The sequence below is a fragment of the Pipra filicauda genome, unplaced genomic scaffold (genome assembly GCF_003945595.2).
Source record: "Pipra filicauda isolate LSUMZ 115617 unplaced genomic scaffold, ASM394559v2 scaffold35_size7292922_pilon, whole genome shotgun sequence".
In the NCBI taxonomy this organism is placed as follows: domain Eukaryota; kingdom Metazoa; phylum Chordata; class Aves; order Passeriformes; family Pipridae; genus Pipra; species Pipra filicauda.
The window spans coordinates 1460408-1476938 of record NW_024104487.1 but is presented as its reverse complement, the minus strand read 5'-3'; the positions used below and the strand labels follow the sequence as shown (position 1 = coordinate 1476938).

At 39.2% G+C, this 16531-nt stretch overlaps 2 protein-coding genes across 3 annotated transcripts in view; one reads left to right on the top strand and one right to left on the bottom strand.

Annotated features, from left to right (window-relative positions):
* Positions 1-16531, bottom strand: part of KIAA2026 (KIAA2026 ortholog) — a 95115-nt gene continuing 78584 nt past the window's right edge. The window contains exon 10 of one of the 2 annotated variants that reach the window (XM_027709776.2): positions 1-12644. The gene's annotated coding sequence lies outside the window, so the exon portion shown is untranslated. The remainder of the gene's footprint in view (positions 12645-16531) is intronic. The other variant, XM_027709775.2, reaches the window with a different exon arrangement.
* LOC114004349 (monocarboxylate transporter 13-like) lies at positions 8449-16480 on the top strand. The gene is made up of 4 exons (XM_039384538.1): positions 8449-8743; positions 12323-12466; positions 13596-14406; positions 16231-16480. Exons 1-4 carry the CDS (start codon positions 8542-8544, stop codon positions 16478-16480), a joined length of 1407 nt encoding a protein of 468 aa, XP_039240472.1. The 5' UTR covers positions 8449-8541.

The window sequence follows — 16531 nt, the reverse complement described above, 5'->3', positions numbered from 1 at the left end:
TAAAGCAGAATGATTAAACCCTGGTCACTCATTTCAGAACAGGAAGTGGAAGAAGAACCACCCACAGATTCGAGATTGATAGGGCACAGAGAGACTGTTTGCATCAGACATGCTGTTTTGATAAACTTAAGCAGTGCTTTTCCCTCTTCCCTGTTTAGCAATACTCATTTTCTGTGCTCCTTCTCCTTCTGACCTTGTTATTTTGTATTGGGAGCTATAATCACAACCAAGAATTACACAGAAAATATGAACTGATTAGTTCTTGTCGAAAAACAAAACTAACAAACTTTGTTCAGATAGATATACGCTGCCTTCGCAGCCGATTCAGGTTCTATGTCACCCTCTTTCTTCTGAATGCTCTGCCCCCTTTCCGTGCCGGCTCAGCATTCCCTTTGTTATTAAATGGAGGTTGGACGTCAGGGATTGATGTTAACCTGGAGAGGGGGCAGGGAGGCAATCAGCACACCTTACTGTGATTTCAGGACAGAAGGCTTTTTCTTCATTTGCCTTCAGCCTGGAAAGGTCCAGTCAATCTTAAACTAATAAGAATTTGTTAAACTGATAATAGGATAACCAGAACCCAGTCCAAATATAAGCCATTTATTCTTCCTTTATCTGTTAAATATCTCACTTTTTACAGTCTGACAGCTTCTGCCAAACCCTAATCACTCACTTGCTTGATTGCTACCTCTTTCTGCTCTTTAGCCCCTCTGATATCTGCCAGCTATCACTGCCAGCTATCGTATTTCCAAAAAACACAAGCAAAGAAATCACCTCCTTCATCAGCCTAACTTTATGCAACTGAACCACCATCCTGGTTCTCCTTTTCTAATCACATCAAGATTAATCTCTTTTTTTCCTACAAGACCTCAAGTCCCTCTACACAGACCCACATTTCTTACCCAAGTTTGTTTAGCATTCCATGTCAGCTATCTTGGCAGTAATGTCAGCCTGTTTATTTTTTCATAATAGTTTCCCACTCCTTTCCCATTCTATCTCTCCTGCACACGGTCCTCAGACAATTCATGTTCAGGCTACCCATATTACATCAAACCGGTAATTTTGTTTTAGTCATTTCAATCAATGTTCTCTTAGTTGACAAATCCTGTTACCTGTCAAATTTTATCTTGCCTTATTATCTGTTTATTAATGCTATCAGAAGGCTTTGGTCATTAAAAAAAAAAAAAAAGAAGGATGTATGTGATAAGAGCTGGTAGTTCCAGGTAGGCGGACAAGCATGATCACCACCAAGGACTGATGAATGCAGGAGGCATGGTTTCATAAGCTCTTTGTCCTTCCATTTGAGCACAGATGACTGCAAGGAGACTCTGCCAGGTTTATGTGTGTATTTGTGCCAGACTGGCTTTTTACATTTGTGCAGTATATTTAAATAAGAACTACACTTGAGAGACTTATTTCCCATATTTTATATATACTGCAATAATAATAATAAACAGGCAATAGATAGATATATTGTATCTTCTTTAAAAGCAGCCCTATTCCAGTTGGAAATCAGTCAATAAATTCTCTGGTGGTGAAAGGGGTGAAATAACTTTGAAATCCATGGAGCTGAAATAATTTACAGCAGCAGAGAACACAATCACTAACTTCAGTTTTGATAATATTGAGAAAAAGGCATTTCAAAAACACACATATAGTCAGCTTCTGCTTAAACCATTGCCAATTTTGTTCTAATAGTAAGTCTTTTGCTTTCCATTAAGTAGCACAAGGAAATGACAAAGGGTCAAAGTCATAAGCTACAGTAAGGAAAATTCAATTTGAATATTACGAGGGGGAAAAACCGCAGTGAGAGTGGTACAACACTGGGGCCCATGTTGTCCATAGAGGCTTCAGCTCTGCTATGATCCATCTGGATTGCTGTTTGCTCCATCTGGTTCACAGCTCTGGTTGTGTAAGAAATGTAGTCTTGTTTATCAGAGTGTATCATGGTCACCGTCCTATGCATATCTGTCTGGACAATATAGCCTAGTGTCATCCATCTCTGCAGATACAGTTGCTACAGTTTATTTTTTTTTACATGGGGCTCGGGAAGGTAGCACAGACCTATAGAGTTAGGAGGGAAAATAAGCCTGTGAAAGGACCTGACCTCCCAGTCCAGTATATATGTGTCAGAATATATATATATATATATACTCTTTTATGTAAGAAAATCCAGCATAAAGACATCTTTCAGCTTAGAGACTCGCAGGTTGCTCAGACAGATGCAATGCAGCGACATAGCGCATAACTCTCTCCAGTGTGTGAGGAAGGAAGAACAAAGACCTGAGACGTGTAATGCTGAAAAGTTACTCTGACACTTTGTCACGAAGGACATCCACAATTCAGCTACTGTTCCTCATTACCACCACTGGAGTCACCTGCCTTTCCTTTTCTATAAGGGAGAGTTTTTAGGCTGACAGCTTCACCGTACACATGGATACACTATTTGTATACAGCTGCCAGGTGAATTTCTCCTCTGGATTAAGCGGTCTTATCTGCCCAGTTTCATTCCTGGCCACATTTTTCTGCTTTCTGCATTGTGAAAGCACAAAATGTGTTTCTCCACATTGAGACACTGCCCCAGGATAGTGATCAGCAGGGTCAGTTCACCAGTCTGGTTCACTGCATGAAAGCCCACCTGGTAGCAGGAAGGTGAAGTAGGAGTGGCAGCAACTTTTTTATCAGCAATGTGCACTTAATACAGTTCAAAAACTACCCCATAATTTTTCTTTTCCATGCTTTTGACTTCTACAGCCCTACAAAACAGTCCTAGAGAATTCTTCCAGCAAAAGAAATTAGAATGTCACCACACAAACTTACTGACTTCCCACTTCAAATATGCCAAAAATATGAAATATATCTGCTTCTTAGTTACACAGGTCAACTGACTGTATATTTATACTTCCCCTTAGCACACACTAACTACACAGGTTACCGATCAAGTCATGAAGTAAGCACACAAACATGTAAATAAAAAGATTACAAAAACAAAGAAGCTACTGCAACAACCCACCGTGCTCCCCCGCAACTACTACAATAGCAGGCTATAGCCACCACAACCTTAGTGCAAGACAAATTGCTGGGAAGCAGAATCAGTTACTGCTAGCAGTAAACTAGCAGTGAGAGCAGGGAGAGAAAAGCTTTACGAGATCCAGCAGTATATAAGGAATTGTGGGCCCTTAAATTACACAGCAAAGGGACTGCTCTGGTTTGATGAAAGGTTCTGAATGTGTATGTATCAGGCTTGGGTCCTGGAGAGCTTATTCAAGCTTCCTATAATTTCTGTAGTTGCTGCAGGGTATGTGATGCTCAGCTGAAGCCAACATCTGCCCAACAGCACAACCATAGAGAAGCTACAAATTAATTTCAAATTTAAATAAACATTGGCAGTAAATGCCACAGAACAACAGGGAGTTTGAAGTCAGATGACACAGCTGAACTTTTGGGTTGGTCCAATAGTTGAGTTCAGTAAAAACTGTGGACAGCAGTCCAAGGCTAGTACAAATACAGTGCAGATATATTACAAAATTTGCCTTCCTCCTCTTGTTTCCTCCATCCACTCCTGATTTTTATTTCTCTGATCTCTACTCAGGACAGAACTTTGTTTTTCTGAGTGTAGGTGGAGTCAAATGACTTTTGAGGAGAGGAGGAGGGGATTTGTATAAAATCTGATGGCTTACACATCCTGAATGAGACAGATCGGTTTATTCAGATAGTCCGATGGTTGTTCAGATGAGAAAGATGACCTGGTGGTTTGCAGTACAACTCAAGAACTTACATACAACTGGAAGGTGAAGGAAAGTGAAAGAAAAGCTTCATATACCCTACAAGCCTTGGTTGCCTGAATAAGGTAATTTCTTGATACTATATTTGATTTTTGTTACTTCAAACTGATTGCTCAGAGCATTCAGGCCCTCTTTTCCCCCCGATATGCCCTGTCAATAAACTGTGTTATAGATCATATTTATTAGACTGATTCCTTCTAAAATGATGTTACGAAGTTAGAAAGGAGAATTTAATTAAGAGTTCCTCCTGAACTTGTATCTCAAGAGCAGTAACTAGCACAGCTCTATTGTATATCAAGCTGTAGTGGCCAGTGAGCATCAGCAGAGCCAGTCTGAGTGTTATGAAGACCATAAGGTATCTGAGTGTGACAAACACAGTAAGTACCTGTTCCTTGCTAGTGTATAAAGGCACGTGTGGAGGAAGTTTCAGCATAATTTACAATTATTTCTTTCTTCTAATACAACAATTAAGACAAGATTATATTTGTTAATCTGCTGACAATTTATTAAAGATCTACTTTGTATTTAGTTTTATGTAATTCCTGTTTCAAGGTATCAGCTTTTGGTAAAAAGTAGTTGTACCTCTGTGTACATCAAGTATGTTTTTCTTGCTTTTCTCTTTTTTTTGCTAAGTCTGAATCAAAGGTAAAGTACTCTACTTGTACTGGAAACTCAAATCAAACCTCCACTTACGAATTGTATTTCTTTATCTAAGTGTGGAAAAATTTAATACTTGCCTTTTTTGTCTTCCTGGGGAACCTGTTTCTGTAACGTATCATCAGCTCACAAGGAGTCCACTCAGCCTCTAAGAGAGAGTGAATACAGTTATCTGGGGAGTTTTATATATGAATTGCATGAAAACAAGAAGATTAGGATTCATACCAACAAGAGTCTTTTCTTGATTCCACCGCTCAGTTGTTCTGCAATGTGCAGCAAATGTATTCAACTCATTTGCTCTTTTGTAAAAAGTGAATTAGAACATGGAACAAGATAACCGGGTAAAACAAGTATCAGTCTTCACAAGTTTATATGGCGCCCTCAAATGCAAGCAGTCAGATAAGCGTTTTATAATTTATTTTTATTATTGTTTGATAAGCCTTTTGAGTCAATGACATGAATAAAAGCAGAAGCAGCTTGGAGAACTTGTAGAGCATGAATAGAGGAACACCTGCAGTGTCTCAGAAAGTGCCTCTCTAGCTATTCAGCTGCAAAGATAAAGGTTGCACTCCTACCTGTGTGTTCTTGCTGGCAAATTTTTCTGTAAGGATAATGATACTACTAGCAGAGCTGTCTGCTCCTGCTGATGAACACACCAAGCACAGATGACAGCATTGTGGCTTTCCTGATTGAAGCCCCTGTCTCACAGGGCATCCACTCCAGCTGCCATGAGAAATCTTGGAGGTAGGAGTCAGTGGGATGCCAGACAGAGTGATGATTCTTCCAGACATGGCTTTATATTCTTTGAGGAATCTTGTGTGTTGGCACAACAGAAAGAGGACTTTCCCTTCAGGTTTTTTCTCCTTTCTTTTAAAAGACTAGTTTCAGGGAGAAGATGAGAAACTGAAGATACTAAAACCTTACTGTTTACCATTATTCAATAGCTAAGAGCAAAATGAAATCCTGTGTGGGTTTTTTCAGCTTACGTTTTTTGGAACTACATCATCTTGTAATAAACTTTCTCTTGCAAGTGAAGGAGGAAGAAAGCAAAGCATGGTGTCAGAAGCATGTTCACCCATTGCAACATCTATACTTTCTTCTACCCTGTTCAGGCATTCCAACCCTTCCCAACATGTATGTAGCTGCACTGCTTTCAAATCTATAGGGCTGTTGGAGATAACTACATTAATCATGCAACTGAAACAGGAATTTCATTTGAAGTTACATGTACCACTGTGATCATTAAAAGGGACTCTGAGGGCTGAATTCTAAGCTGTGACATAAAAGATATATTTGTTGTAAGGAAAAATGCTGTTCATCTAAGTTTTGTGAGCAGTAGGGCCTGATTTATATTCCTCCTGGAGCAGAGTTTGCCTAATGAAGGTGAAGGGTGCTGGGTGGTGTCAGGAAGTAGTAGATTTTATCATGCCTGTTTTAGCCTGAGTGCTGCCTGGTAAGTAGCAGGATTTCTCCTATCTGTCTTGTGGCACAAATCATAATCCCTTGCCCAGGCATGCCCATGCAGAATACAGAAATATCAGTATCTCTCTGCCTAGGCAGGCTCATTTAGCTTAAGTCTTGCATCTTTTTTATGTTTTTTTATGTTCTCAAACAAAATTATGACCATGGTACTTGAACCCAGCAATATCAGAAAACATGGCTACAGCTTGATCTAGATTCTGTATTTTCTCATAGTATCTGAGTACTAATATGAGTATTAACAGTTTTTACCTTACAAAATTTATGACCTTTGGAAGTATTAGCTGCATTTGCCAACTGAGAAAACAGGCACAGCAAGATCAAACAACTTGCTTAAGGTCACCCAGAAACTGTGGGAATGAAAACCAGTTTCCTTCATATAGACCTCAACCACAAGGCAGTCCTCTCTCTCTTGTGGCTGTTCTAAGATTTTTCAGGATGTTGTCTGAGTTGTTGTGCAACTGATTGTCTGGCTAACTATGTCCAGTGCCACATGTTAGTCCAGACATGTCAGCAGAATGATTTTGCTTCTGACATCTAAAAGGCTCTGATGGATTCTTTCTCCCACCCTGCTGAAGTGATTTAGGTCCTCTTGAGATCATACACCTCAGTGAAGCAAATCACAGGACTAGTGACTGCTGCTTTGTACTGAATAAATTCTACTGGTATGGATTTCCCTAACACTCATTTTTCCCAGCTGCACACAGGGAAGATAATTTTAAGGATAGTACATCCGGCTATCTCAAGCTCCCATTCTCCCTCCAAGAGAGGGGTGTCATCTCTTCTTTGGTCTTCTGCATTTTGTACAATATACCTGCCCAGAATTTAGTGTCCATGAAGAAACCAGAAAAATGAATGTTTCCCTCCCTCAGCCAGATCCTGTGCCCACCATGCACTATATGATTACTCCAAGTTTGTCACAAAATTTCTAAGGGGAAATACACTTCTTTGATGATGTGTTTAATAAGATGTTCTTGCCTATTAAGATGCCTTCAAAAGGAAGCATGCACCCCATTTTGGCAAAAATGCTTGGCAGTGTAGGAGCCAATAATGTTTATAAATGCTAAAATGCTGAGGACCCTAAAATTCTTACGCAGCGTTCCTTGTAAGTCAGTCACAGCTATATTGGTTCAGGCCAAAAGTGGATCTTTAAGATTAAGAACAGAGTAAGGATAAAGTGATACATCCCGAATTTGGACTAGCTGCAGCTTGGACACTTTCTGAGTCAGGGGCCATTTTAAAACATTTGTTAATCCTCAATAGTTTTGTACAGCACAGATTTATCTAATATTTCCATGTGAAGTTCAAGTATCCACAGTCTTATGTGGCAGGAAGCTCCAAAGTTTCACAGTGTACAGGTAGTCCTCAGATGTCCAGTACCATACCTCATACTGGTTCCCTGATTTACTCCTCAGAGACCAGAGTAACACCAAGTTTATGCTGAATACCATTTCCGAGATCACACACATCTTTTTACACAGGGAGAAGACCAGTTGTCACTGGAATTACTGAGATAACATTGTAATGGTTCTGAATTAGAGATTTGCTTACAACAGCAAGAATTTTTAAGTTTATACATTCCCATGTTAAAGTTGCAAATTCACATGGGATTTTTAGAGACAAAGCACAGACAATAAAAAACAGGTTTGCAGTATTCCTGGAACTTATGCAATGATTAAAAAATGGAAAGTGTCGAGATTGATAGACTCCCATAGTGAATACCTTCAATGGGAATTCTTTTGTTTTAAATGTCATTTTCGTATTTGCCAAATGGGAGGTGAAGTATTTCTCTGAGAGGCTGCCATCTCAGGAATGGAAAGTCCACTAGGTTCAGACTTCCAGATAAGTGAAGTAGCTTCCATTTATTTCCATTTATTGGATACCCAGAATATTGAAACAGACTGATTTCCTGTCCTTTTCAGCTTGGGAATATTTTCTTTTTTTCTATAACATCTTCTGTTGCACTAGTAATACCACTCATAGAAGCAACTTAGCAAATATAATAGTGATTTATCTATACACACAAAATTGTGACAACAGGCTGATGGGTATAAACAATTGCCTTGATGGCTTTACAATTCATTAAATTGATTGCTATGCTCAGAGAATGTTAGGAAGTATGGTAACCTATGAGGCATTTTATTTTCTGTTTACTATGATATATTGGTTTGAAAAATGGTGGGATAGGGTTCTTGAAGTTACTAGAAAGGGTAGGATCCCCAGCCTGTGTTTGAAAATTTGCTTATCTGCATCTTTTCCCATAGTCTTCTCTCATGTTCACATATGCTTCTTTTTCTCTTTCCTGCACTCCATACTTGAATATTTTTCCTTTCTTTTTGTTTTCTTTTGTTTTGCTTTCTTCACTCAGTCTTCTGTCTCCTGGGGCATCAGTTCCTCAGGTAATATTTTCAGTCAAACTGCTGTAATGCATATTGTATTTTAATTTGGTAATTAATCTGTGTAAGCCATTCCTAGAATACTTTAATTCATTTCTTTAACAATGAGTCTTCTACCAATTTGCAGATCTGTTAAAAATCCTCATCACCATCACTACCACTGCAGGAAAAAAAAAAATCAAAAGCCAACCCAAAGCCCAGAGAAGATCTGAGAATTAAAAAAGATGCAGGCTGAAGACAGCAATCCACCAGATGGTGGCTATGGATGGGTTGTGGTAGTGTCAGCCTTCATGGTGATGGGCCTCACTGTTGCTGTTCTCAAGACTTTTGGTCTGTTCTTTGTTGAAATCCAGCAGCACTTTGATGGACTTGCAAGCACCACTTCCTGGATCACATCAGTAACTATTGCCATCTTTCATTTAGGAGGTAGGTAGAAGTGCTCCTCTAGCATTTAATTTTAATGTATTAACTACTAAAACAAGTTTGAAAAGCTTCCTTAAGAAAAACCCAAACCAAAAATATGTAAGGACAAGACTTTCTTCTTCTGTCTCTACAGAAAATACAGAAAAATTTCTTACAGAAAATTAGCATTTGCTGCCTCAGATATGGAATTGGTTAATAATGACACTCTAGATACACAGGAATCTGATTGCCATAAAGAACTTCATGTTCCTGAACTCATGATTCAATTTTGCTACAGGCTTTGAGTTAAACTCATTGGAAATAATTCTAATAACTACAGAGCTTGTTGAATCAAGCTCTTAAACCAGTTTGTGCAAGTTCACTGATCTCAGAGCGACTGTCACTTTTTCAAAGTACTTTTAAACTTAAGGACCGTAACCCTGTCTATCAGATAAACCATCTGCTACCAAAATGATGATTCTCAGTCCTGCCTTCTCACACTTCTCCTTTCTGTCTTTGCCAAGATCCCCCTTCTTTGCATGTATTGCCAGTTCTGGCTCTCCTTTAACCCCTTTAGGATGATTGCAAGTCATTTATCTAACAGAAAACTCACAGAGTTAAAAAGAAAAAAAAAATCAGTTCACTCAGAGCACAAGAAAGACAAGATCATGCAAGCTGAGCGTAGGGGAAGAGAGAGTGAACTATCCCAGTCAAAGGCAATGAGCTATGGGAGCAGGCCAAATACCATATCTCACCAAACGAAGGAGAAAAATAGAAAACATACTGCATTTGACTCAGCTTGGTTGTTAAGAGAGTCCTTTGCGCCCTTGTAAACTGCATGATCCTTCACATGATGATGATGATTCTAAACATGTGCAGGCTTGAAATGTACAGAATTTGTGAAGTCTGCTCTACATATTCTCATACAGATATATGGTTGTAATAGGTAAATATCCTTACGTAATAAATGCTATCATAATTTTGTTTGTGAAGACATTTCATTGCATAGACACTATATAATTATATGCATCCTACTCAGTCCACACCTATCAGTATTACCGCTTGGAATTGCAGTACTTCCAAACATCATGAACAACTGATCTTTCTTTAAAAAATGTATTCAGAAGAATCAAAGAATAATCCAAAGTCAAAGGATAAAGCAAGTCATGGGTTGAAAAGATTTTATCAGTTCCATAAACTGCTATCCTTGATGCCTGTTTTGCAGTGACAGAAATAATTAACTGAAAAAAAAAAATTGAAAAACTTGCTTCACAGACCACAGAAATGAATAAATCTATCAATCTGGTTTACAAATTAGACTTATCACAGACCTACTGTGGTACTGTTTTGTCACTCAGGCATACAAACTTAATGAGAAAAAAAAACAACGTAAGAGGACAAAAGAACTCAAAGTCCTGTTTTAGTTAGGTTTTGTTTTGGTTTAAACACGTATTTACATTATATAGGAATGTATCAAGGAATTGAGCATATTAATAATATCAAATATAAACCAGCAAAACTGTATTTGCCTAGCCAGGTCTGAGACCAGCCTAGTTCCAAGAAGGCAGCTATAATTTTCAGCAGAAATTGTTTTTCATCCTTTGAGATGAAAACAACCCTCTTTCAGTGAATACAGCTTGATGGCCAAATGTTCCAAAACCCCTCTGTATAGCAGTTTATAATGTCTCAGATCAGTATGTAATTGTCCTCATCTTCTCCTGCCTTTGCTTCATTTACAGGGACCAGAAGACTTTCTGCTTAAGATCATCTGAACCTCCAGTTCTTTGAGCATCTTTCCGGGCCTAGCTTAGTCTTTCTTATCGTGTTCTTCTGGGAAACCTTCAGTGTCATTTGGTTCAGTATGAAGGATGATCACTGAATTATTATTTTGTCCTGTCTGGATCCTTCCAACATCAGCTCTGTTCTTGTATGGAAGGAGAGCATGTGCTTCTACTCCCAGGGTTTGCACTTGCAACAGGCTGTTCAGTTTACCAGAGCAAGGGTTCTCCCCATCACATTCACAGGCTTTCTCTTGGTACTGATGTACACATCCCATCACCTTTCTCTTCGCACTGTGATTATAATCCCTTTTCATTTCTTGTAAGTTTTCTGTGTGTTACTCTTTATCCTTCCAGACTGTGGAATCTAGCTATTTTTTCCATTTCTAGTTCTTTGGTTATCTTCTTTCCTTCTTCTTCTACCCCATGTTCAATTTCTGCCTGTCCTCCTTTTCCACTATTTAAAAATTGGATTTTGGTAGTATTTCTGCTCCAACTGCAGATCTCTCTCTTGTCTTAAAGCACTTTCATAGAAGTTATCCTAGGTCTACTTTTCTCTTTTTTTTTTCTCATCATAGTGTATGATTCTCCAACTGTATCTGCTTTATCATGTCTCATCCACTACATCTTAGAGACCGTGACTGAATTTTGGTATAATTTTTACATGTTTATAAAATCATAATATTTTTGCTGTAAATTCTGATGAGACATCTGGGGTTTGTATAACTTCTGCCAGGTCTGTCTGCTATCAGACAATGTACATCCTGCACATTTTGCAGCCATTATACTCTGCCAGATTTATTTCACTCATCCTAGCCACCAAATTCTCTTAATTCTGATCCTAATACAGGTGAACCTAGAACAACCTGCCCCTACAAACTACTATGAAACCTTCCTTACTGACTGCCCTCTCTTCATTGTCTTCCTACTTATTTCAACTTACAAGCATGGTCCTCGTTAACTGAATTCCAGTTCCCAGAACAGTAATGTATTGAAGGGAGCCGACCGATGCCAGGTGGTACTTAGGAGTCCCCTAGTGGCCAAGGCTATTTAAAGAAGTCTTACGGCCTTGACCTCATCTCTGTGATGCTGGTGGAAAAACAGCGAGGCAATATAACTGATCCTTAATTAAACAAAAATATCCCTGGCATTTCAGGTGCTTCTAGATAGGGAATAGAGATAAAGCAGTTGCTGCCCTGTCAGATCTCTACCTACTGCATTTTTGCCCTTGTGCTGAACAGTCCCTGCACTCTGCTGAAACGGTACCCTTAAAATAAAGATTTAAGAAATGAACTGCAAATGTCCTGTAAAAAGCATAACCACAAAATAAACACTGCTTTTTTTGTCCTTTATAAACTTTTGTAATTCCATAAAGATATGATTTTGCAAAACTAACAAAGGTTATTTTCCTCCAGAAGGTTTCCGTGCCAACCATATCAATAATACAGTCTCAATAATAAAATTGAGGTTTCACTTCCTGCTAAAATTCTACACTAGTTTCTGTCACATTGCTAGTTGTATATCCTTACATGAAATTCAGTAGAACTGTCCTGCAAGGAAGGCACTGAAATGCTCTTTCCCTTTAAAAAAGATTACATATTTTGAATATATTTAAAAATCTGACTGCCAGGGACAGTCATTTCCCTGTCAGTAAGGATCCAAGTTTGAAATTGCAGTTGATGTCCTGCTCCATCCAGAAGAATTAAGTCTGCTTGAGACAAGAGTTATAAGGGTACTTTATTTGATTTATTTGATTATTTGGTCATGTCAATCAGCTTAATGTTCCTAATGTATTTTTCTTTCTCCAATTTTGCTGCTGATCCAGCACCTGTTGCCAGTTCATTATGTGCACGATACACCCATCGGGCAGTTGTGATCACTGGAGGACTCCTGGCTTTTTCAGGAATGGCACTGGGATTTTTTGGATTCAACATGGTCTGGATGTATGTAACGACTGGCTTCCTACAGGGTATGACTTTATGGCTTTCTTCCAGCAGCAACTCAGAGCCCTTATCTGAGGGTGCTAGTGGTAGGAGTTTTGAAATCTGATGTATATTTTGATTTCATGAGCAGCTAGAACCAACAATGCTCTTAAAAGGTGTCTTCCCTCCTTTCCCACTCTGGAAATAAGAATTTGTGCAGGAAACCTGCAATGACAAAGAAGGTAAATAATTAGATGCTAGTAACTTGCACCTGCAAATTATATACAAGCAGAAAATGAAAAGTGTTTTGTTTTTCACTTGGAGATAAGAGCCTTGTGAAGGTTTAAAGAACCTTCATAAAGAGTACTGGAGTACAAGGACACAAAGATCCCAAATTTTGTTCTTTCTATAACATTATCTTATGTTTTGAACAGAGGCCCAGACTTTCACTTGATTTCAATCCTTTCCTTTACTCCAGTGAAAACAGGCCAGAAAGTTCCTTCCAACAATTAACAGATTTTCCTGGAACAGGAAGAAAAGCTGGCAGGGTATAAAATAAACCATTTCAAATTCCATGCCGGATGCCTGGGAAAATGTCTGGAATTTGAGCCCTTTGGCAGTCCTGGGCTGCCAAATAATCTAGGGAGCCATTAAAATCACTCTAAGTTAGAGCAGGTTTGAAGTCTGCTCAAAGAAATCAGGCAAGAAAATGAAGAGCAGATAGAGGTAATACACCAGCTTTCTTCATGTCCTGCCTCACTTGCTACCCTGAGCACAGTTCAGCACAGCTCAGCTTAACTCATCTAGTACCAGCCTTAATTCAGACAGCATAGACACACAGATCTGTCTAGCTTCAACCACATGACCATGTGATTTCTCACGCAGTGCCAAAGCTGTCAAACCAACTTCTTTTATTTATTTATTTATTTATTTATTTATTTAACTAAGAACTTCATGATCCTACTTTTTTGCTTGAATATATACGACTTACTCTTACAGAATATGTGACAAATTTACTCCTACAGGTAGTACAGCTAAGCTCATGCTGCTGCTAGGAACAAAAATGTTTTCCTTCTACACTTTTTAACTTTGCACATAAAGGAGCACTGACTGCCTTAATTTCCTTCACAAAATACTCAGTAGTGTCTAACCTGTGCTATTTCTATTGTTTTTCAGGTCTTGGGATTTCCTTTTCATGGACACCAGCCATTAGCATTGTTAGCCATTATTTCTCCAAGAAAAGGGCTTTGGCCAATGCTATTGCCAGCGCTGGAGAATGTGCCTTTGCATTCACATTTGGACCATTTTTCCAGTGGTTGATTAGTCAATATGGATGGAAAGGTGCCCTCTTGATCATAGGTGGCATCCAACTCAATATTTGTATTGGTGGAGCACTGATGCGACCCCTGGCAAGCAGCTGCCTCCTTGAGGCTCACCATTCCGAAACTCGAACACCACCTGGCAAGAGTGCATCCAGGACGGACAAAGAAGATAAGTCTCCTATCACACACAAAACCTTCAATTGGATGCTTCTGAAGCGACCAGAGTTTGTACTTTATGCCATTTTTGGCATATTAGCTGCTATGAGTTTTTTTGTTCCTCCGTTATTTTTAGTTCCATTTAGCTACAGCCTGGGAATAGATGAATCATGGACTGCATCACTCCTATCCATTTTGGCTATGGTGGACTTTGCAGGCAGACTGCTGTGTGGCTGGTATGCCAATCTCCACGTTACCAAAACCATTCATTTGCTGGTGATGACAATTACACTGATCAGTACTTCCCTGATGCTGTTGCCACTGGCTAACAATTATGTTTCCTTGGCAATATTCACTGGCTTCTATGGATTCTTCTTTGGTACGACAGTCGCCATTCACATTACAGTGCTGGCAGATGTTGTAGGCATGCCAGAATTTGACAGTGCTTTAGGGCTTTTCATGCTCATTCGAAGCTCTGGAGGTTTTGTGGGGCCCCCTCTTGCAGGTAAGTTAAGATGATACTCTGCCAAACACAGTTTACAAAGTTTACAAGAAGAAAGGAGAGTGGTAACCCAAACTGAAAAGATCTGGATCTGCACCCGAATTTCCCCCTTTCTTACCTCAGGCGCATGTAAGCCAAGAAGTATATAAAAAACAAATGGTTGGTTTAAATCCTCTCGAAAATACACTGTTCCCTCTCTTCTCTGTGATTTTAGAGATACCTGTTCAACATGAAAGCGGGGAGGAATGGCAGGGTTCACTTGGTGGTGTTCCTGCTTCCCACAGAATGCCACTTGATGGCCTCCCACTCTCTTGCTATGAAAGTGTGCCGTTAGGACAAGCAGCAGACCCATACTTTCAGAGAAGAAACTGAAATTTGAGACTAGCGATGTTGCACAAATGCTGGTATTGTTGGAAGGCTTCCTATAGAAGTTCAAATTGAACATTAGGCTATGCAAACCTCAAGGAAATATTCACAGAGATGCCTGCTGTTTTTAGACAGCATTTGAGACAACCAACATAATAAATGGGTGAGGCAGCACATAAGAACAGTGGGAAGAGAAAGCAGACAATGAGACAGCACATGGATTTATGGACTGGCAACAAAGCATAATCATCTTGGAAAAATGCATGGCAAATGAACTGCAAGCTGTAGGGACTTTACAAAGTGATATGGCAGAAAAATGACCAATGTGACTAGTAAATGCACACAGAGTCCTCATTCAAAGACCACTGCTCATGCATGACAGTGACTTCTGTGGTAATGGCATCACTAATAGATTGCAAATGGGTCAGACTGAATACTGGAACATTTTAATTCACTTTTGAAGATATAGGAACCAGGAAGATCTATAGAGAGTTTGAGACAGAACAGTATCAAAAGTGTGTTGGAAAGATCTGAAAATAATACTAAGGTAGCAAGACATTTATACAGTGGCTAGTCAGTAGCACTGATTATCTGGGGATCAGTTTGTGTACATATAGTAATCTACAATTACTGTATGTAGTAATACCATGTGTGTACATACAGTAATCTACAAAGAACGTATGGAAGAGCAGGGAACCCTAAGTGCTTCTCAAGCTCTCCTCTCCCACTCTGAGAGTAAAATCTAAAAGATTTAAATTCAGAGTTCCTTTGACTACATAGGGCTGATGTCAGGTTAGAGGGTGGGCTAGAGACTATGCTAAATGTGAACAAGCCTTCCACAAGCAAGCAGTTTTCATCAGCCCGCAAAGGAATATGCCATCACACCCACAGAGCAGCTGATATACTGCTGCAGTACTACTACTACTACTATACTAGTGATTTCTCAGTACAGAACAAAATGGCATTATGTATTTTGGTTGATTTAAAGCTTCTTGAAAACCAAGGTCTTTTTGTTAACATCTGTGACTCCTTGTAAAATGATGAAATGGAAACCTGTTATACATCAGACAAATTAACCAACTATGTCTCCCGCAGATGAATCTCCTTTCCTTCTTTAAATTATCTTGTGCTGTACAGTTATGGTCCAAATTACAGCAATTGATGACAGCTACACGACAGAACATGGGGCTACTCAGATACACAGCTGCATTGTCTGGGTTTTTTTTCTGCCAGTATCTTCACTGTCTGCCACACTTTAGGTTGGAAAGTGCTTCAAACTGTGTATCATATTGTTTCAGTAGCAACATACAAAACAATGGGATGTGAATTGTGTTTCAAATGTTAAAATGCTATAATAGAGTGATGTTACATGTGCTCATGATGTAGAAAGCTGCAAGACAGGTATGTAGCCAGCACACTGACTTTGTGAGAGGATATGTTCACCTGTGGAGCTAATTCACATTAGCCTGTTTTCCATCAATCACATTTCTGTCACTTGTTTCTCTCCAGGTCTGATTGTGGACATGGCTGGAGACTACAGAGCAGGCTTCTACATGGCAGGAGCCACTCTCATCCTATCAGCTGGATTTTTAGTTACTTTAGATCAACTCCAACAGAGAAAAGAAAGAGAAAGCCAGACTAGTACTAAACTAGAAAAGTCAACATTATCCTACCCTTCCCTCCATCTCCTGAAACACAACAACAGAAGCTATTGAGAACACAGTGTAGTGGTGTGACTACGCTGGACCTCGGACAGCATTTCAGGA

Bases quoted from the DNA above. Each gene is read 5' to 3' on its own strand.
- LOC114004349 (XM_039384538.1), top strand. From the start codon at position 8,542: ATGCAGGCTGAAGACAGCAATCCACCAGATGGTGGCTATGGATGGGTT. The intron at 8,744-12,322 runs GTAGGTAGAAGT...CTGCTGATCCAG, and splicing joins TGCCATCTTTCATTTAGGAG to CACCTGTTGCCAGTTCATTA. The intron at 14,407-16,230 runs GTTAAGATGATA...AATTCACATTAG, and splicing joins GGGCCCCCTCTTGCAGGTAA to CCTGTTTTCCATCAATCACA.